This window comes from Lepus europaeus, chromosome 8 (genome assembly GCF_033115175.1).
Source record: "Lepus europaeus isolate LE1 chromosome 8, mLepTim1.pri, whole genome shotgun sequence".
In the NCBI taxonomy this organism is placed as follows: Eukaryota; Metazoa; Chordata; class Mammalia; order Lagomorpha; family Leporidae; genus Lepus; species Lepus europaeus.
In genome coordinates, this window is record NC_084834.1 from 86,847,629 (window position 1) to 86,869,031 (window position 21,403).

The following is a 21,403-nucleotide window of genomic DNA, read 5'->3' on the forward strand; positions in this document are numbered from 1 at the left end:
TTGATTTGCTGTATGTATAATATCTAAATACAGTTTAGAACAAACTACCTTAATCATGAAAGTCACAATGAACACCAAAATGTGCTCCTAACTGTTTCTAAATCAAACTATACTGAAACCATCGTATCATCCCAACTTTCAAAGTTTTATTCCTGGTGCTCTTACAAGTTGACTTCATTTTAACAATCCTACTTATATCAAAACATCCTTGGTATGTATTATAAAAATATCTGATCTATAACTTTCGCTTAAGGGAAAACATCTTTTCTTAGATGGCTAATGAAGACTTCTTTATTTTTGTAATGTGCATAGCTTCCAGTGCTGAAGAATGCTACTAGTCATACCTCTGGAGTACTTATTTACCTACTTACATAATGCTTATAAAAATGTGTCTCAGAGCATGATTCCATATTTTAATTCTTAATTTTGACTATTATTCTGTAATGATTACATCACTAATTGTTGGAGAACTACCGCTGCTAATGAAAATTAACCATTAGATGAGGGCAGAGTGATTAATTCTAAGCCCATGACTTGATTAAAAAGAAAAAAAAAAGAACCTCTAATTCATACGAATCAGACTACAAGAAACTTCCCTTCCTTTATGTGTAAGGCAAACTACTGTTCCAGAAAGCATTTCTATCCGTTACAAAATTTAGTTAGCTATAGAGTGACAATGTGTAGGCAGCCCATAGACAAGTCATAGACAAGTAAAGGTCAGTCTTGGCTTGCGGCATTCCTGGGATGAGAAAGTTATGTACTCCCATGTTAAAGGAGAATGATCAAACAAGAACACTCTGCTAAAATTAACAATGCTATGACTATGTTGCAGAAAGCCCGATAAGTTGCTTGTGCATGTTGTCACCTTCTGTGTTGCCTTGAGCTACAGCTGGTTATGTATAAATATCGCCGAGACGCTGGAATAAATGAGCCTTGATCAGACTTTTGTCTTGGCTCCATTCTCTGTGCCCTTGTCCCTCTTTTTCATTCCCACTCCCTCCTTCAGGTTCTGTTAGACTGGTGCGTCAGGCCCGCACAACAATGGAACAAAAACAATGATTTGAACCATTAAAACAAACCCTGAAAGATGAAAGCAGTTTTCCTCACCATTATACATGAACTATCAAACATTCATTAATTCAAGAATATTATAAATCGTACTTTGTTTCACGTTTACCTTGAAAGGCACTGGCTCTTCAGTAAGAGGACTAACAGGAAGTGAAGTGGTGCTGCTTGCTGGGCTCATATCTGCACTCTGAAAGGAAAGCAAGATTAAATTAAATAGGGGCATTTTTGTAGTTATTTCAAGTATCCCCAACTCGGAATACTTCTGGGGCCGGCATTGTGGCATAGCTGTTAAAGCTACCACCTGTGATGCCAGCATTTCATATGGGTGCCAAGTTCATATCCTGGCTGCCCCACTTCCAATCCAGCTCCCTGCTAATGGCCTGGGAAGGAAACAGAAGATGATCTAAGTGTGTGGGATCCTGTCACCCATGTGGGGGACCCAGATAAGGCTCCTGGCTTTGACTTGGCCCAGTGCTGGCTGTTGCAGCCATCTAGGGAGTGAACCAGCAGATGGAAGACTTCTCTTTCTCTCTAGAGCTCGGATTTTTAAAAAAAAAAATACTTCTTAAACAAGGACCAGTGTTGTGAGACATCCCATATTAGCATCAGTTTGAGTCTCAGCTGCTGTGTTTCTGATCTAGCTCCCTGCTAATGCACCCGAGTATTTAAGACCCTGCCCCCAATGTGGGAGACCTGGATGTTGTTCTTAGCTCTTGGTTTCAGCCCAACCCAGGCCAGTCGTTGTGGCCATTTGGGGAGTGAACCTGCAGTGAACCAGGAGTGAATTATTTATTCATATTCATTCATTATCCCAACAACCCTCACTCTTGGAAAAGTAGGAGGGAGTGATTAAAGAGGCCTGCATTCCACGGTAAAGTGCCTGGGTTTGAATCTTGCCTCTACTCCTCATTCCAGCTGCCAGTTATGGCCAGCCTGGAGGAAGCAGGTGATAACTCAGCTTTGGTCACTGCCACCCACATGGTAGACCTGGATAGAGCAATTGTGGTGGGCACTGGGGAGTGAACTAGTGGATGGGAGATATTTCTTGGTCAGTCTGCAAGTCAGTCAGCCTCTGTAACTCTGCACCTCAAATAATTTAAAAAGCAGATGTAGAAAAAAAATTCTAATCAGGTTATATAATGAATTGTTCTATAAGCAGAAATAGTTAACTAGGGAATTAAATATCATTCTCCTTACACATTAAAGTACATTTTATTAAATATAATGTTTATCCTTTTTGTTATGTTCCTATTTACTTTTTCTGAAAATGTTATTTGAGAAGCACAAAGGCAGACAGACACAGAGAGCTCCCATTAACTCCTCAAATGCCTGCAAAGGCAAAGGCCCTTGGCTGGGACCAAGGCTGGGAGCTGAAAACTCAATCCAGGTCTCCCACATAGGTGGTAGGAAATTGAGCTATCACTGCTGCATCCCATAGGACACAGAATCAGGAGCAGGAGCTGAGAACCAAACCTAGGCATTCTAATACAGGACACGGGCACAGGTGAAATGCCTGCTCCCAGGGTGCCATTTAGCATTATCTTAATTTTGTATTTTTTATCTTTTCTTTAAATATTAAACTATATACAATGATTCGTTATTTTGCTATTTCTTTCAGGCCATTTATTTTAAAGATGTATTTATTTATTTGAAAGAGTTACACAGAGAGAAGCAGAGGCAGAGAGAGAGAGAGAAAGTCTTCCATCCACTGATTCACTCCCCAATTGGCCATAATGGCCAGAGCTGTGCCGATCCAAAGCTAGGAGGTTCTTCTGGGTCTCCCACGTGGGTGCAAGGGGCTAAGGACTTGGGCCATCTTCTACTGTTTCCCAGCCATAGCAGAGAGCTGGATTGGAAGTGGAGCAGCTGGGACTTGAGCTGGCATCCAGATGGGATGCCGGCACTGCAGGCAACAGCTCCACCCACTATGCCACAGCGCCAGCACCCAAGCTGACTTTCAAACATGGGTGATACATTTTCTTCTATGAAGATTTATGTTGTTACATCCGGTTGTTTTTTTTTTTTTTCATCATGTAAACCATACTTGCCATTAACACACAATTGAAAAATGAATAAATACTGAATTTTAAACATTCATAGCCCTTTATATTTAAATCCTTTCTTAGGGCAAGTATTTGATGTAGTGGTTAAGATGCCCTGTTCCAGATCCAAGCACCTGAGTTTGATTTTTGGCTCGACCCTATAATTCCAGGTGCTTGCCAATATAGAACCTGGGAGACAACAAGCAATGGCTAAAATAGTTAGGTCCCTGCCAGCCACGAGGGAGACATGGACTGAGTTCCTGGCTCTGGCACTAGGCCCAGCCCTGGCCTTTGCAGGCATTTGGGAAATGAACCAGTGGGCAAGATCTCAGTGTCTCTTGGGATCTGCGTCTCTATCTCTCAGATAAATTTTAAGGAATATTAAAACCTTTCTTCAATTCTGCTAAACAAAAAAAAAAATTAAGCACAAAAGATTTACAAAAATATTAAAAAATGATTAGTATGCAGCTAATGCTTTTCTTGTCTTTTTAAAAGTATAATCACAGGCCGGCACTGTGGTGCAGCGGGTTAAGGCCCAGCCTGCAGTGCCGTCGTCCCACATGGGTGCTGGTTCTGGTCCTGGCTGCCCCACTTCTGATCCAGCTCTCTGCTGTGGCCTGGGAAAGCAGTAGAGGATGGCCCAGGTGCTTGGGCCCCTGCACCCACATAGAAGACTTGGAAGAAGCTCCTGGCTTCAGATCGGTACAGCTCCAGTTGTTGCAGCCAACTGGGGAGTGAACCAGCAGATGGAAGACCTTTCTCCCTTTCTCCCTCCCTCCCTCTCTGCCTCTCCTTCTCTCTTTTTAAAGATTTATTTATTTGAAAGAGTTACACAAATAAAAGTATAATGTATTGAAATTCTTAAATAAGATAACAGTAGCCTAAAAAGTGATATTAGTTAGATGTTCATCATTAATTTGCTTTTCAAAAAGAGGAAGATACCAATATTAGGTCACAACAGAAATCATTTTATTATATTTCAACATATTCTCTCAGAAATCTTCTTCCACTTAATTAGTAAGCAAATAAAACATTGTGTGTTGGGAAACTAAGGTTTTTCAAACATATAAATACAGAAAAACAGTAGTAAAGATCACAGAAAAGAATGAATTAACCTTGATGGGGATAGAGAAACAAGACAAGTCTGGCTGATTTAAGTTCCAACATATGTTACTATGCTACATGTTTATAAATCCATCTGATTAAATTGTAATCTGAGCACTCTTTAAATACTCATTAAGAATAAATATTCATTAAGTACCAAGGTTAGTACTATCAAACACAGGGACCAAATACTCAGTATAGTTATTAAACAACATATGCTATATCTTCTTTAGAAAGTGACATAAATCTGCACATTGCATTAAAATGTCTAAAGGAAGAAATTAGTTAAAACTGAATAATATCTATAATCTGCTAAAGGAAGCAGGAAAATACCTGTGCCAGATGATTGAGGCAAACTGCAGGGCCTGTAGTTCTGACAGGGTCTCTCATATGAGTGTCAGGGGCTGAAGCATTTAGACAGCAACTGCTGCCTCCTTGGATGCATTAACAGGAAGCAGAATGGCCAGGACTGGAACCAGGGACTCTCATATGGAATACAAGCATCCCAAGGCTTAAACGACTGTACCACAACACCTACTCCTACTTATTGATTTTATTTGCCAAATTTATCCAAAATGCTGAGGTCATTTATCTGATCAAAATCAAAGTAATTGCCGACTCTCAGATTTTATGAAATGATAAAGAAATAAAGCTTTTCTTACCAATTTACAGCAAGATTCTATCATATGAAACCATTTCATAAATAGAAAAAATATATATAAAAGATTGCTTCACTCAGTGTTAGATTTATCACGAGGATTTAATTAAGTGACAGATCACAATCCACGTATAGTTGAATTATCTGACATATACCTGTAGTATTCGTGGTCTGCATGGTTTATTAAAGTATCATGCCCTTAAAACCATATATTTAGGAGATAGAGGTGGCATTCAATTGTGAAAATTTAAAAACCAGTTCTTGCAGATGAAGGTTTTTAAACTACCAGAAGATGAGGAACTCAAGTGTTGATGTCATCTACAATATCCCTGGGGGGCGAGGAAAAATGAATAATCCTAGGACAATAGAAAACAGAATATAAACTTTGCATCACTTAATAGTGATTCTTTGAATGCTAGTCTTGGAGAAAACTTTATCTTAGCTTTAATTTTCAAATCCATCTTACAGTTTGACACTAATTCTAAAGTTCTTAGAAAATCTTGGTAAGTTTTTAAAATAAATCAATCTTACAAGACAACATATGATAAATTATACTTAATCAGTAAGTTGAGAAATACATATATATCAAAAAGTCAAATGAAAATATCCTCACTTTTATCTTACTGTTTTCCCATTATATTTTTAATGATATGTAATTTATGTGTCATTCCAATTTGCTTACTTGTTTAGATAAAATACTATAATAAACCTTTGGGAGATAAGTCTTATCCATACTTCATATTTCAATTCACTTAAACTTTCACTCAATGACAGCAATGTAGATTCAATTGTATGTCCAAATACAAATTGATGAAATACTTTAAAAGGTATATGAGATTTTCAAAAGCCAACCATGGGGGCCTGTGCTGTGGTACACCAGGTAAAGCTGTTGCCTTCAGTGCCTAGATCTCATATGGCCACCAGTTCAAGTCCTGGTTGCTCCATTTCTGATCCTGTTCCGTTGCAGCCATTTGGCAAGTGAAACAGCAAATGGAAGATCAATCTCTCACTCATTCTCTCTCTCAATCTCAATCTCACTCTCTGCCTGTCCCTAATTTCAAATAAGTAAATAAATCTTTCTTTAAATAAAGCCAAAAATGTAGGTAACTCTACACTTTCTTCATAAAATATTTTGTTGGAATGATAATGATAGCTTCATGTGCTTTCAAGGTATGTATCTGTGCCTTTGGAAATGGTTGCCTAAAAATAATGTAAAAGTGAACCCAAGGGGAAAACAGAAGATCTATTCTGTAACAGAAACAAACATTCCAATGGAATGAGTTTCCTTAATTTTCTTGTAACACCCTTGGGTTTTTAAACCCACTGGAGACTGCACTAAATACTCTTGACATGCTGTAAGAATCATATCCTAATTCTTACAAGTGTCCTTAACTCTGTCCCCTAAGTCCCATAGAAAATTCGCTTCCTTCCAATACTAGGGTGAATACTTCACATGAAAGACTCTCCTGAGTGTGGGTGATCCTGGAACTTCCTAGGCAGGTGGTTATCAGAGAAGAAAAACACAGCTTTAGGTGAGAAACAGAACAGGAATGCCAGGAGAAACAATGTTTCTATCATCTCAGAAACTGGTTCTCTTAACATAGACTCATCCTTTGATGTCAGAGGGAAAGGGGGAGAATAAGCAGAAGCAGAAATATTTTAAATAAAAGTATGAGAAGGAAGGGGTATTATCCTCTTAAACTTTCTAAATGTGAAGAAATGAAGAACCGTTAACTTATTTACAAATAATCCATCACTTGATACTATCAATATCTGTTTATACTATTCCGAAACAGCCTTTGGGATAGCAAAACTAAATATTTCTAAAATTAAAACTGTAATTCAGCTTTAAAAATATTAATTCATAAACTATATGCTTAACTTTAATCCCTAAAATGAGCTATTTTTATAAGTATTATATATTACTATAAGTCATATTGGGTTTTTACTTGGATTCTGAGGGAAATGTGTTAATTATATAAAATATTCCTTATTAACACCAAATGCCTAGACCTTACTATTATTTTTAACACAGGAACCAGGATAATTTAGAGAAACACCTGACTCCATGAGAGGGATGGGGCAAGGAAAGTATAAGATGACCCTGGAAAATCTTTTGCTAGACAGTAAGGAAGTGCTCAAAAAAAAAAAAAAAAAAAAAAGAAAGAAAGAAACAATTTAAGTATGCCAATGGAGTAAACATGCCAACAAGAAAGAAGCCACAGATGCCAAAGTTGGCACAATAGGAGCACCAAATAAGTAACAGCATTGGAGTATAACTCAAAGTATTAAAAAAATTCTATGGACCAATACATAAAGATGAATGAATAAATAATTCAAGACAAAAATCCCCTTAAAGAAGAATTCCAATTCCAAACAATTTAACATCCCATCTTCACACCTAGGATGCCAAACAGTAAACTATGGGAAGGGGGAAGGCATAACTTTACAGTAGAGAGATCTGGTAAACAATCCTTGATCAAGTGACCAAGGTTAGCATCCTATAGACACCATGTACTTTGGTGCAAAGAGATGAGAGAGTAATCCACATCTGTGTTCTTCCTTGCCAAAACTAGTGGCCCAGTCTAATCGTGAGAAAAACCAAATTGCGAGATACTCTACAAATCCCTTCCCAGTACTCCAGGAGTATCAAGCCATCAAAGTTAAGAATGCCTGAGAAATTTTCAGACTATACTACTAGAAAGTCACGATGGGGGCTGGCGCTGTGGCTCACTTGGTTAATCCTCCACCTGTGGCACTGGCATCCCATATGGGTGCCGGGTTCTAGTCCCGGTTGCCCCTCTTCCAGTCCAGCTCTCTGCTGTGGCCCTGGAGTGCAGTGGAGGATGGCCCAAGTGCTTGGGCCCCTGCACCCACGTGGGAGACCAGGAGGAGGCATCTGGCTCCTGACTTTGGATCAGCGCAGCGCCAGCCGTAGTAGCCATTTGGAGAGTGAACCAATGGAAGGAAGACCTTTTTCTCTGTCTCTCACTGTCTGTAACTCTACCTGTCATATATATATATATATATATATATATATATATATATATATATATATATATAAGTCATGATGAACAACTGCAATATAGTAACCTGAATGGGAACCTGGAACAGCAAAAAGAACATGAGGGAAAACTTGTGGCATCTGAACAAACTGCCCAGTTTAGGTAATAGCTAGGTACCAACGTGATTTTCTTACCTTGTGGCAAATATGCCATTCTGAAATAGGCTGACAGGGCAAATGGGAAAAAGGGTAATGAGGATATTGCTATATGACCTCATTAAATATAAATTTATTTTTAAAATTAGTAACCATATTATTAAGGATTATAATAATGGTAGTCATTCTACTTGTGGCTTCTAGGCTTCTATCAATTGTATATTAGATAAGTTGGCAGACTATTTGATTGGGATATATACCCTTCCCAAAGAATTTTTTATCTTCTATTAAGATCTCACTGAAAAACTGAATTTTTTTGCATGCTTGCATGTTCCATATGGGAATTTTGAAGGAAAGTCTCAGCCATATAAAATGATCTATTTATTTGGAAACTCTTAAGGTGCTTGGTAGAGTGAGTTTATGTTATTAATATTTACTGAAGGCCATAACTCCACAGTACAGACCCATTAATTATGCTTTCAGGGTAGGCACACTTAATAGTTCTGTCCTATGGGATTAAAGCTTATTTATAAGGATTTCTTGAAGTGAAACATAATCAACTGGGCTCAAATCTTTTGAGTACATAAACAGACTTGGGTATAAGTGAAATATTTTAAATTTTTAAGCCATTTGGGATATCATAATGATTTTCCACCTAAATGTACTATTTTGAGGATGCATTTTCAAATTCTAAATTTACATGAAATATATGCACATATATTATAGCATATTGCTGGTTCAATTGATGTTATTACTGATAAAATACAAAGAATTTTGATTTCTGTAGTATATATTGGCTTCTTAAAAATATTTTTCATTTTTCAGACATGAAAATTCAGTAATTTATTCATTCACTTATTCAATAGATGTAGAGCACACATTAAGCTTTGCTACCACAGATTTAAGTTTCACTACAATTCAATCAACTGGCAAGATCTAGTCAGACTTGCTGTTGGCCCAAGGTCTTAAGAAAGGAACAGCTAATGTTGTTCAGAAAAAGATTTATTATTATTAGTGAGTTGACTCTTGAGCTGTAAAACCTGTCCCTTACCAATCACATCCTATGAAAGGCAAAGAGTCAATAGGTGTGGACTCCTCCAATCCAGCGTGATGACCATTAGATTTCAGGCGTACCTCTGGTGAGCCATGGGGAAGCTGATTTTACTTCCTTAATTTCACATTATATATGAAATATATATATGTACATATATATACATGGCATACTTATTTATTTTAGCAGTAAACCAAAATGAGAGAAATGGGAAACTGAGTTCAATCTCAAAAACCAATACTAGTTCCTTGTACTTTGGCCTTCTTTAACAACTATTTCTGATCTTTTACAGATCTTTTTTTTAACCCCAAAAGAAAATTTAAGCGTATTTTTTGGTATCTTTGTATAATTAATATCTACTATTTTTGTCTTCTCAGCAGGCAATTCATTGGACTATGTTAACAACATTTTCTCTTAAATTCACAATTCATTTGTTTTGGGTATTCCTGATCTAATATCCTTGAAATAAAAGTGAGCATATCGTCAAAGCCTAGTCTACCTTTCCTACTAGACACCAAAAGGTACAGCAGCCAAGTCATTTAAATGACATTCAAATCTGACAATTGTGTTGAAATTTTGAGAAAGAGATGCTCTCATGCTAATGCTATAGAGGCCATAAAAATATGCTATGTCTAAGATAGCATAGGCCATCAAGTAGACAGGACATCCCTAGGAGTAAATCTAATTCATAGTCAATCCAGAAACAGAGAGAAAGAAACTGAATTCTATTTGATATACCGACAAACCATTCTACATGGTCAAATAATTTTCAGAAAACAGTATCAGTAAGATTTTAGAATCTAACCTAAAACAGGAATAAGCACACTAGTTGGAAAATGCTGGTTGTAGAATCTAAAATTTACAACTGACTGACACAATAAGAAAGCCATGATACTACTCTCTATTCAAGGTTGAGAAGTTAGAAAGATTTATAGGAACAAATATTTTATGACAAAATTATTAAATTATTTTATTAATTTTAGAGAACTTAGAGTATCTATTTTTTACTTAGGAGCTTCATGAAATTTGGCCAAAATGTCTACATAAGAGAGTATGTATCTTACTTCTGAGTAGGTAATGCAATTACATAGTCCAAAACTCAAATGATATAATGTATTTTTCCAGGAAGATGTTTTTCTTCTACCACTTGTCTCCAAGAAGCCAGGGGGCATCAATTTTACAATTTTTTTAGTTTACCAATGTATTCTAACCTTCCACAGATAATACTGGTATATTTTAAAGATATACACATACACATTCATACGTAACGTATTTTTAAAATATATTTGAATAGCAGAGAGAAAGAGTAAAACGCTCAAGAGCCAGGACTGGGCCAGGCCAGAGCCAAGATCCCAGAACTGAGTCAAGGTCTCCCATGTGGTTTTCAGGAATCCAACTATTTAGGCCAATTATTGTGTTTAGACAGTGGACCTAGTGGGAGCTGGTTAGGTCACTGGGGTGTGCCAGTGGAACATAATTCTCAAGTTGGGCCTACCTAGTCTCTACTGAATGGCTCACCCTGTGATACTCTGTCCTCAGTTGCTCTGCCATTGCCACTCTCTAGCATCACCATATGGTCAAATAAATAGGGTCATCCAAGCCGGGACAGTGAACCTCCAAAAAAGGGAGGCAAAATAAAGCTTCTCCCTTCATAAGTAGCTTCACCTGGTATTTCAGTCATGAAAGCTGACTAATAAAACATAATTTCAATTTTCCTCTAGGGTTAATGTATTTTTACTATTGCTAATGAATTATATAATATATTCAATAAGCAAAGAAATATATCACAATTTTTAATATGCTCCGATTTATCAATTGGTTAATTAGGGGAAAAACAGACCATTAAATTACTTTTTAAAAACTCCAAATAGATTAAAACCACTAAATATAAAAACAGTGATATGAAGACAATTTAAGTAAACACTGCCTGATTATCATAGAATGGGGAAGGTTTCTGAACAAAAACAAAAAAAATCATAATGTCAAACATTGGCATATGAGAGTTGAATTTTTTTGCATATTGAAGGAAATATCATAAAATTATATAGACAGTATTTGGAAAATGAGTTTTGTTGGGAACATTTGTTTCTCATTCCTGGTGTTGTCTGCCATCTAAATGGAACTCTACTAACATACTCTCGGCTTCGCTCCCAAGCAAACAGAAGATCATTTTTCTTGCTGATAAGTTTGTGATAGTTTTACTTGGCATGCTGGGTTCAGCTTGTTCTTCCTTTGGCTAGCGGATCACATGTGGAGAACGTCTGCTCTGCTCAACAACTGTGCAGCCGGCTTTTTCCTGCTGAGGTCTGAGGAAGAGCTTTACGCCTCAGATCATGAGAGGGTTTAACCTGGAAGGTTGTCCCAGGCTTTTAAGACTTTCCTTTCAGGCAAGGAGCTCTTTTATGGGGCCTTGTGAGACTGAAGTGATGGCTTTGGGGATGAATGGGCCTTAGCAAAGCCTCTGTGTCCTAACAACCTCAGAAAAGACAAAGGCCAGGGGTGTCCTCAACCAAGCTGACAAACACCCAGAGATCACAGGGGCCCCTCTCCACCATATGAGGATGAGCCCCTCCAAGAGTAGTCACAACAGGCTTCTATGACTGGAGACTTAACTTTCACCCAATTCTCATGGTCAAGCACCAATCAGAGCAATCAATGCTCAGTGCCTCATTTGTACCTTCTCTGGCCCCATGAGAATTTCCCTTTCTAGTCTATAAAACCGCAAGACAGATACCCTAATGGCTACCCCATTCTCAGAACCCCTCTCTAAAGGGACATGTTGCCCCTTCCCAACTCCCTAACCTCCTCCCTCCCTCCCTCCCTCTTGTGTGTGCGTGCAGAGCAAACACTCTCTAAGCTAAAAGCCTCCAAGGCTTCTGGAAAACCCTTGGTGCTAAGTTCCTGGCAACCAGCCCAGTTCAAAAACAAGCCCTATGTGCACCCTGGGCACAGTCTCTTCAGAGACTTACCACCTGTGTGCTTCAATATAGCCACCTGTCTGTTGAGGTAGGTCTCTGCCCTGTCTCCTTTTTCCTTCTCTCCTTTCTGGGGGTGTGAAAGGCCAGAACCCCAAGCTACTCCAAACTTAACATACTGGTGGCCCATATTGGGAATGGGTCTTCTCATGCCTTAAACCCCTCCCTCCTTCTCTTTATCCTAGAGTTAACTCCCTTTACCTTTCATTTCTAACCTGGCTTGGGAGCCTAGAGCTGCTTTGGCCTAATCTTTTCTCTCTCCTCTAGCCTGCCCAGCCCCCTCCTGCTGAGACATTCTGGAGCACTACTGAGCTCAGTCTTACCTTTTCTTCCCTCCTTTTCTATTAAGCAGACCTCCAGAGCAAGAGCTTCTTGCCATTTGACCAAAATCAAATCCCAACAGCAGACTCATCCCATTGTGGGGTAAGGTAAGACTCCTCCATCATATTCTAGAGGCGCCCTAGGATATTGTCATTCAGGTCCCTGAGATCCGACTCCTCTGCCTTTAGTCACACCCACCAATGAACGAAGGCAAGCCCAACATCACTGCTGCATCTCCATCTGTTCCTCCAGTCTCTGCCAAGTGATGACTTAGCCCAGAGGCAGGGGAGTCCCTTGCTCTTTGCCTCACACCAAGGGGTCTGCAATTTTAATTCCTAAAGAATCACCCTTGGCCTGTGTGTTAAAAAAAATCTTAAACCTCTGACACCGACAGACCTCCAGGTTTGCAAAATGATACCTCTTTACTCACAATTTGGCCTCAATAGAAATTAGATACAACTGCTGGCCATAATTCGGCACTTCTAATCAAAACATCCTTTATTTATGGTCCTATGTAACTTCCTCAAATGGAATGGCAAGTAGTCTGAGGTTCCCCCTTTTACTAAAATGGTGCCGTCTTATATGTGGCGCCATCTATGCCCTGGATGCCACCTTAGGCTCTGGCACCCACAGCCACCTTGCACAATAAGCTTCTGTCCCTAAGCTCTATGGCCCAACCACAAGTGTCAGCTCCATCCCCACCCTAACAGGAATTGCTGCTCCTACTTCCCTGACCCCCCTTGCAAAGGTATAACAGGACCTGCCTCCCGCACATGTGCTCTCTGGACCTCTCTTTCTCTCCTGATCTCTCTTCTTCATCTTCTCTCTCAATCTCTCAACTCCCCACCCCCTCTTTTCTCTTTGCCCCTTCTCTCCAGCCTGTCAGATTTCTACCTTCAATAAACCCTCCCTCTTAACTCAGGTGTTTGGTGTGTTTTGTGGTGGCCTTACACCTCCTCCCTCTCTTCTCCCACCCCTACCCCCTTCCAACCATGCGGGACTGGTTTCTCCCCCCATAACTACAAGTATTCCTCACCCTTTGCAAATGACTGTCTTTATGTAAAGACTGTTCTTCTTTTACCCACCTCAAAATCTAAAGCTGATTCCTCATCTCTCAATCTAGATTTATTTGATCCAGCTAACGAGCCCCCTCCTTACTGACTGCTACCTTCTGAGCTGTCCAAATCGCTTAACTCCTCTGTAACACCCCCGCCTCAACCTCCCAGCCTCTATCAGCAGCTCCCTCCCAAATTCTCTCCACCCCCTTAGGGTCCCCCAACCACCCCCTCAGGTCAAAACAGACTCCTCAGTCTCCTCCCTCCCTTCTCCTGTCTCCCCCTGCCAACCACAAGGGCCAGCTCCACCAGCTACCCCCATGCCCCTGCCTCACTGGGGGCTCCTGCCCTCACTCAATCTCATGGGCAAAGACACATATGTTTCCCCTAAGGGAGGTGGCAGGGCCAGAGGGTCCCACCTAGGTTCATGTTCGCTTCTCATTGTCCAAAAATCCTCACCTTACTGAAGCAGTTCAAAAGTATACAAATTTAGATGTAACCACCCCATCCAGGACTCTATCTTCACATCCAGTTCATTAGCCAATCGACACCTGACATCAGACATAAACTCCAACAGCTAGAAGAAGGGCCTGAAATGCTCCCCCCACACACACACCGCCCCGCAAGAGATCCTAGATGTAGCATTTAAGGTATATAACAATTGAGAGGATGAGACAAAAAGAAAAGGACTGAGACAGAAAAACAAAACATAACATGCTGGCCTTGGCCTTCTGAAACCAAAACCCATCTGGTCCCAACACTCCAACACCCCAAAACAGGACCCTTCCTGGTCTCTGCTCTCACTGCAACTGGGCCAGATACTAGACAAGAGCATGCCCCAGCCTGAGGCCCTCAACAAAAGCTTGCCCCTCATGTGGCCAGTGGGGTCGCTGGAAATGGGACAGTCCCCAGGGACACCCTGGGGCCCTCAGTGACTTCCCCCACCCTGGCTCCTCACCAGCACAACTGTTCCAATCATGGGGCCTGGGTTCTTTGACCCTGGTTGGAGTTTCTCACTTGTCCGAAGAACTCGGAGGTATTGGGATGGTGGTCAGATTGTTTCTTCTGTCCTGAACACAGGGGACGCTTTCTCTCTATTGACAACTTTTTCAGGCCACATTCTGGACTCCAACGTCTCCATTAAAGGAGTCTCAGGCATCCCCATCAAAACAAGAATCATCCCACTCCTCCCCTGCACCTTCAGCTCCCTCACTCTGGCCCATGCCTTCCTCAAGATACCACAATGCCCCAAGCCCCTAATGGGCAGTGACCTCCTCTCTAAACTAAAAGTCTCAGTCTTCATAACACCAGTAGACACCAGCTTGATCTTTTGTCTACAGCAGCCACCCCTCTGTCCCCAGATCCACATCTCCTCCACCCCTCTGCCTGATGCCCTGCTCCTTCCCTTCTGTGGCAGCCAGAAAAACAGCCCCTCCTCTCTTCCTGACCGCCCTCCTCCATTCTGCCACTCTCTCCTTCTGAGTAGAAAAAAAAAAAATACTGTAAAGGCCAGCAAAATGTTTATTGCTCTGGAAAGCCCCACACCTGGGACATTCCAAATTGCTAAGATAATGCATTGTAAACTTCACCAAAGAGCTCTTCTCTCAGCCTCCACCCACCTTATCAGAGTCCTTATGGTGCTTTACATCTTCCCCAATAAGCAGCTCTGCTCTGCAAGCCTGAATCCAACACCCCAAGCCCACCCTCACCCTCTGGGCAGGCCCAGCTCTAAAGTCTTCTCTAGATACCTCTTCATCTTTGGGCCCGAAAATCCTAACACCTAATAAAACAGCCACATCTCACACTGCCACTGTCTCAATCTAAATTCCTTCTCACACAAAGACATCTCTGTTCCAGCCATCTCCAGTAATATATTTAACAGACCTAACCTTCTTTCCTTTTCCCCTGCCTTACTAGTGGCAATAAAAAGCTCTTTGGCAATATGTCATGGGGACAGAGGATCGCCCTCTTTTAAACTAGCCATCTTGGCATCTCTGCTGCCCTGCACCAAGAGGGCCATCACGTTCATTGTAAAGTCCTGGGAGGAATTTCAGGAATTCCACACCCTTGAAGCCCTTTACCCAGCAATGTTCCACACAGAGAGTAAAGAGAAAATGAAAGTCCTCTTCCCAAAGCAACACTACCCTGAGAAATCTCTTCCAACCATGTGAAATAATGATGAAGACTACTGGTCCTTCAAACCAGCATGCTCACCAGGTTAATCAGTATTTCCAGACATATCTCCTTTTCTATAATTTCCCCTTACTCTGTCATCTATCAGTTTTCCTCCTTAGGAATCTATTCCCAACCAGAGGGGTGTCCATTTACCCTGATAAAACCATTAAACCTAATATAATGGTGAATAATCTCCAAAGGTTAACTATCTATGACACACCAGCCCCTGGCCTGCAATCACTCTTGGGACTGGCATCATTGGCCTAGGGTGTTTTGTTTTTTTTTTTCGGGGGGGGGGGGGGGGAGAGGCGGGGGGGGCATGTAAATACTAGACTCAAATTAAATTTGAACTCTAAAAGGATATCTGGTAAATAAGAACCTCATACATAAAACTTTGGTTCAGCTGCAACTGGACATTATGCTTAAGCATAAAACTGTTATCAGTAAAATGGGTTAAGATAAAGAGATTTTTAAATAAAGAAAAAGATGGCTTCTAAGAACTTACCCTAATGGCTAGTTCACTCTAGACTGGAATAAAAAGATAAGGTTTACATAAGTTGCAAAAGGTATGAAGAAGTAATAGAAGTTTACAGATGAAACAAAATTTAGACAAAAAAAGCTTCTATTTTTTTCTTTTATTGACATACAATTAGAATCTGCCCCTCCTATCAGTTCTGGTTGCCTCTCAAAAAACTCCCTCCTGGATTGGACAGCATCTTTTCTAGGTCCTCTAATAACCATCTATCCTTTGTTTTGGACCCTGCATATTTAGATGTATCTCATCCAGACTTAAAGCAAAGAGATCGGGGGCCGGCGCTGTGGCACAGCGGGTTAAAGCCCTGGCCTGAAGCGCCAGCATCCCATATGGGCACCAGTTCTAGTCCTGTCTGCTCCTCTTCCGATCCAGCTCTCTGCTATGGTCTGGGATAGCAGTGGAAGATGGCCCAAGTTATTGGGCCCCTGCACCCAAGTGGGAGACCTGGAGGAAGCTCCTGGCTCCTGGCTTTGGATTGGCACATCTCCAGTTGTTTTGGCCATCTGGGGAGTGAAGCAGCAGATGGAAGACCTCTCTCTCTCTGTCTCTGCCTCTCTAACTCTGTCTTTCAAATAAATAAAATAAATCTTAAAAAAAAAAAGACAAAGAGATCCTAGATAGCTACACACATGAAACCTCAAATGGAGATAGTTTTGTGAGCTGATGCTACAACCCCCTCAAGAGAACACCTTCTACTGAAACCCTGTCTTGACCACATGTCCCTACCTCACCCCTACATGTTCAGTCAACCCATAACCTCCAAGATCTAGTGAGCCACCACACTTTTCTTTCTCTTCCCCTCCCAGGTAGACCTAGAGGTCCTAGTAGGCCCAACCATATCCTTCTCACCATGTTTCACTCTAAACCCGCTAACACTTCTCCTCCTCCTCCTCCTTCTCCAAGTTCACAAGTTATAACACACAATTGCTGTGAGGTCTTAGATTTCATCTTCAACCCCTTTTCCCACATCACTGATGAGCCTCTTCAAGAACCCCACATCCCCCATCAGTTCGTTGATGGCAATTCCCAAAAGACACCACCCCATGAAGCAGGATACGCAATCGTACAAGGAAACATTTCTAATCCTTCTAAACATACCCAATTAGAAACACAGCCCCAGGCCGGCGCCGAGGCTCAGTAGGCTAATCCTCTGCCTGTGGTGCTGGTACTCCAGGTTCTAGTCCCTGTTGGGGCACCGGTCCTGTCCCAGTTGCTCCATAGCTCTCTGCTGTGGCCCAGGAGGGCAGTGGAGGATAGCCCAAGTGTTTGGGCCCTGCACCCACATGGGAGGCCAGGAGTAAGCACCTGGCTCCTGGCTTCGGATCAGCACAGTGTGCCGGCCATCGTGGCCATTTGGGGAGTGAAACAACGGAAGGAAGACCTTTCTGTCTCTAACTCTGCCTGTCAAAAAAAAAAAAAAAAAGAAAAGAAACACAGCCCCTACCACCCAAAATTAGCTCCCAACAAACAGAGCTTATTGCTCTCCTGGACTCTCATGCTAGCAAAAAATAAACACTGCATTAGCATTGCTTACACTTCCTTGTACATGTGCCTAATCCTTCATGGTCACTCACACACACACAAAGAATCTAAGATTTGGCTGCAATGGCCAAAGTTGTACTGATCCGAAGCCAGGAGTCAGGAATTTCTACTGGGTCTCCCACGTGGGGGCAGGGGCCCAAGGACTTGGGTCATCTTCTACTTTCCCAGGCCATAGCAGAGAGCTGGATTGGAAATAGAGCAGCTGGGACTCAAACTGGCACCCATATGGGATGCCGGTACTGCAGGCAGTGGCTTTCCCTGCTGTGCCACAGTGCAAGCCCCAAACCAGATTCTTTCTTCCAGTGGAGAGTAAGAGCTATAACACAAAGGAGCTATAACATTTCTAAAAATTTGTTGAAAAGAAAAATCTACAACAAAATCCTAGACACCAGGACTTCAGAAGGTGAAAATAACTGTTGCTGGTTAACCTTGAACAATACAGAAGTAGTTTTTCTTTTATACATATTTTTATGTGAGAGGTACAGAGACAGGTCCCATCTGCTGATTCATTCCCCAAATGCTAAAAAAAGGTCAGGCCAAAGTCAGGAAACACAGACTCATTCTGGGTCTATTATGTGAGTGGTAGGGGCTGAACTATTTGAGCATATACCCCCTGCCTTCCAAGGTTCACAATAGCAGAAAGTTGGAGCAAGGACTCAAAACCAGGCACTCTGATATGGAATGCGGGGTGGGGGTGTGTCCGAACCTGTGTGACCTTCTTAACGGGGAGTGGTTTGTATTTGCATATTTGGCTGATAGACTACTGAACTGAAAGGAAAGAAAGTTGTTTCATTCTTGGGCTTTTTAAGTGTTGGTGGCACAATATTAGAAACTTTTCAAATGAAAGACAGCTGAGTTCTGTGTGTGCTGAGTGCTTGTAAAGTTTCTTAAATTGAGAGCCAGTCCTAAGTTAACAACCAGGTACATTGCCTCTGATGGCAGCTTCTAGGATATCCCTGCTTCATTGTATTTGCAGACTTATGTAATCCCCTCCCGGAAACTTGGTTATAATGAACAAAATGCTGTACATGCTAAATGAAGGGGGACTGAACAACAAGTGTAGAAGATGAAAGACTCCTTAGAAGATGACTGTAATAAATGAAGAGGTGGTTGTTTGGATGAAGATTTCAGTAGCTGAGGTAGTGAAAACTGAACACTGTATATATTAAAGTAGAAATGACAGAATTTCCTGATTGCATATGGGCTTCAAGAGAAATAGAGGATTCAAGAATGATTTCTCTAACATTTTGCCCAAGCAAATAGAAAACACAGGAACTTAATAAAGATAGACACTACAGAAGGAATATACTTGGAGTGAAAAGTCAGTAATCATAGGGGCAGGCTTTTGGCACAGTGGCTATGATGCTGCTTGAGATCTTGAATCCAAGTCCTGACTCAGCTCCTGATTTTACCTTCCTACTAATGTGTACCCGGGAGGCAGCAGGTAGTGGCACAAGTACTTGGATCCCTGCCACCCATTTAGGAAATCCAGAAATAGTTACAGGCGCCTGGCTTCAGCCTGGCCAAGCTCCTGTTGTTGCTAGCACTTGCAGATGAGACATCTCCCTCTCCTTCATACCCTCTCATTCTATGTCTTTCGCTTTATGTCTCTTTGCCTTTCAAGTAAATTAAATATTTTAAATAATGTTTAAATGTTTATTTCCATCAACTTGAAAGGCAGACAGACAGAAGGAGAAAACAAAGATCTTTCATCCACTGGCTCACTCCTCAAATGCCAGCAACAGCCGAGGCCCATCCGGGCTGAAGCCAGGAACCAGGAACTCCATCCAAGTCTCCACCTAGGGTGGAAAGGACCCAAGCAATTGAGCCATCACCTACTACCTCCCAAGGTGTGTATGAACAGGAAGTTGTATTAAAAGCAGAACAAGGAATCAAACTGGCACACCTATATGAGATATGCGGTCTCCAATGGTGGCTTAGTTCAGTGTCACCCCTACCCCTAAAACTTTAAAAAAAAAAATCAGTAATTCAATTTATTCAAGTTAAGTTTGAAATTCCAATTGGACATCAAAGTAAAGATACAAAGTGGATATTCTGACATGGCTAAAATACGCTAAAAATAAAAAAGTTGAGACACCAAGGTAAGTGGTATGGATAATCTATTTGTATAAATAAGGACTATTTTAGCAACGGTAGAAATAAAGATGAGTAAGAATCTACATTCTTCAAAGAACTGGCAGAGAGTATAGTGGACCTCTCACGAAGACTGTATTAAAGAGCAATAGCAAATAATTATCATCTGATGCCTTGAGCTTTCAGCTAAGAGTTATTAGGGAGGCAAGACAGACAGTGGTCAGGAAATTATGAGGGGGAGCAAGGGCACCTGCTTCTGTCTGCTCTGTAACCTAGGAGTATGGCAATGGAAACTAAAGTGACTCCACCTGTATTATTATTATTATTATTTTTTGACAGGCAGAGTGGACAGTGAGAGAGAGACAGAGAGAAAGGTCTTCCTTTTTGCCCTTGGTTCACCCTCCAATGGCCGCCGCGGTAGGCGTGCTGCGGCCAGCGCACCGCGCTGATCCAATGGCAGGAGCCAGGTGCTTCTCCTGGTCTCCCATGGGGTGCAGGGCCCAAACACTTGGGCCATCCTCCACTGCACTCCCTGGCCACAGCAGAGAGCTGGCCTGGAAGAGGGGCAACTGGGACAGGATCGGTGCCCCGACCGGGACTAGAACCCGGTGTGCCGGCGCCGCAAGGCGGAGGATTAGCCTGTTGAGCCACGGCGCCGGCTCCACCTGTATTATTCTTGCATGCAGCCTCTCAGAGACCCAGCATGTTCTGTGGCAGTACACTTAGGACAAGCCAAGTAATTCACAACAAATGGAAATCAAGCAAGAGAAGCAGAATAAACATAGGACTTGCTTCCCCTTTACACCTAGTACTGAAGTTTTTTTTCCTGTATTATATAGGCTAATCCTTAGGAACGTAACATACAGTTTACCTCAATCCCTGCCCTTCGCCCTTGTCCAAATTCCCTCAAGCTATCACGAAAAACCTGTACTCAAAATTCCCTCCAGTCCTAATAGCTGAATCCTGATGACTAAAAGAATCCACTCTACAATGCAAAAATCACATGTGCTAAGGGCAGGGTTAAGTTTTGTTTTTGTATGTTAACTTTGTTTTGAAATAATGTAATTCACCACTGTAAATGGCAATTCTGAGGCCATGTTCCAACACAGCCCATTGGGTAGGTGCAACAAAATATAAGCTGGGAGCTCATACACAACAGGGATTTTGTTTCTTACCGTTCTAGAGGGTGGAAAGTCCAAGATCAAAGCTCTGGAAGACCTGGTGTCTGCTGAGAGTTCACTTTCTGGCTCACAGCTAGCACAGCCTAGCTGCGTCTTCACACGGAGGATGGGACCAGGTGGCTCTCGGAGGCCTTTATGTAGAGGCTCTGACGTCATGACCTAATTGCCTCCCAAAACCCCCACATCCTAAAACCACTGAATTTGTGATTAAATTTCAATGGATGAATTACAGGGATACACAAGCACTGACACTACCACAGACTGACATAGTGGACAGCAGGAGCTGCCTAGCCTGGACTCCCTTGCATATATTTTATTCATCTCCTCCTGAAGTGATTAGCAGCCCACCAAAGAGGTAGGAAAGTTACCTTAAATTGAAAACTTGTGAAAAATCAGCAACCACACCATTGTGTAAGCTTACGCAGAGCCTCCCCAAACACAG

The 21,403-nt window shown here is 41.6% G+C and overlaps 1 protein-coding gene across 1 annotated transcript in view; it reads right to left on the reverse strand.

Moving 5' to 3' along the window:
• CCSER1 (coiled-coil serine rich protein 1) overlaps window positions 1-21,403 on the reverse strand; it is a 1,228,673-nt gene that overhangs the window by 823,877 nt on the left and 383,393 nt on the right. Inside the window, exon 6 of the mRNA XM_062199158.1 lies at window positions 1,178-1,255. Within this exon, the coding sequence (XP_062055142.1) occupies window positions 1,178-1,255 (78 nt within the window). The remainder of the gene's footprint in view (window positions 1-1,177; window positions 1,256-21,403) is intronic.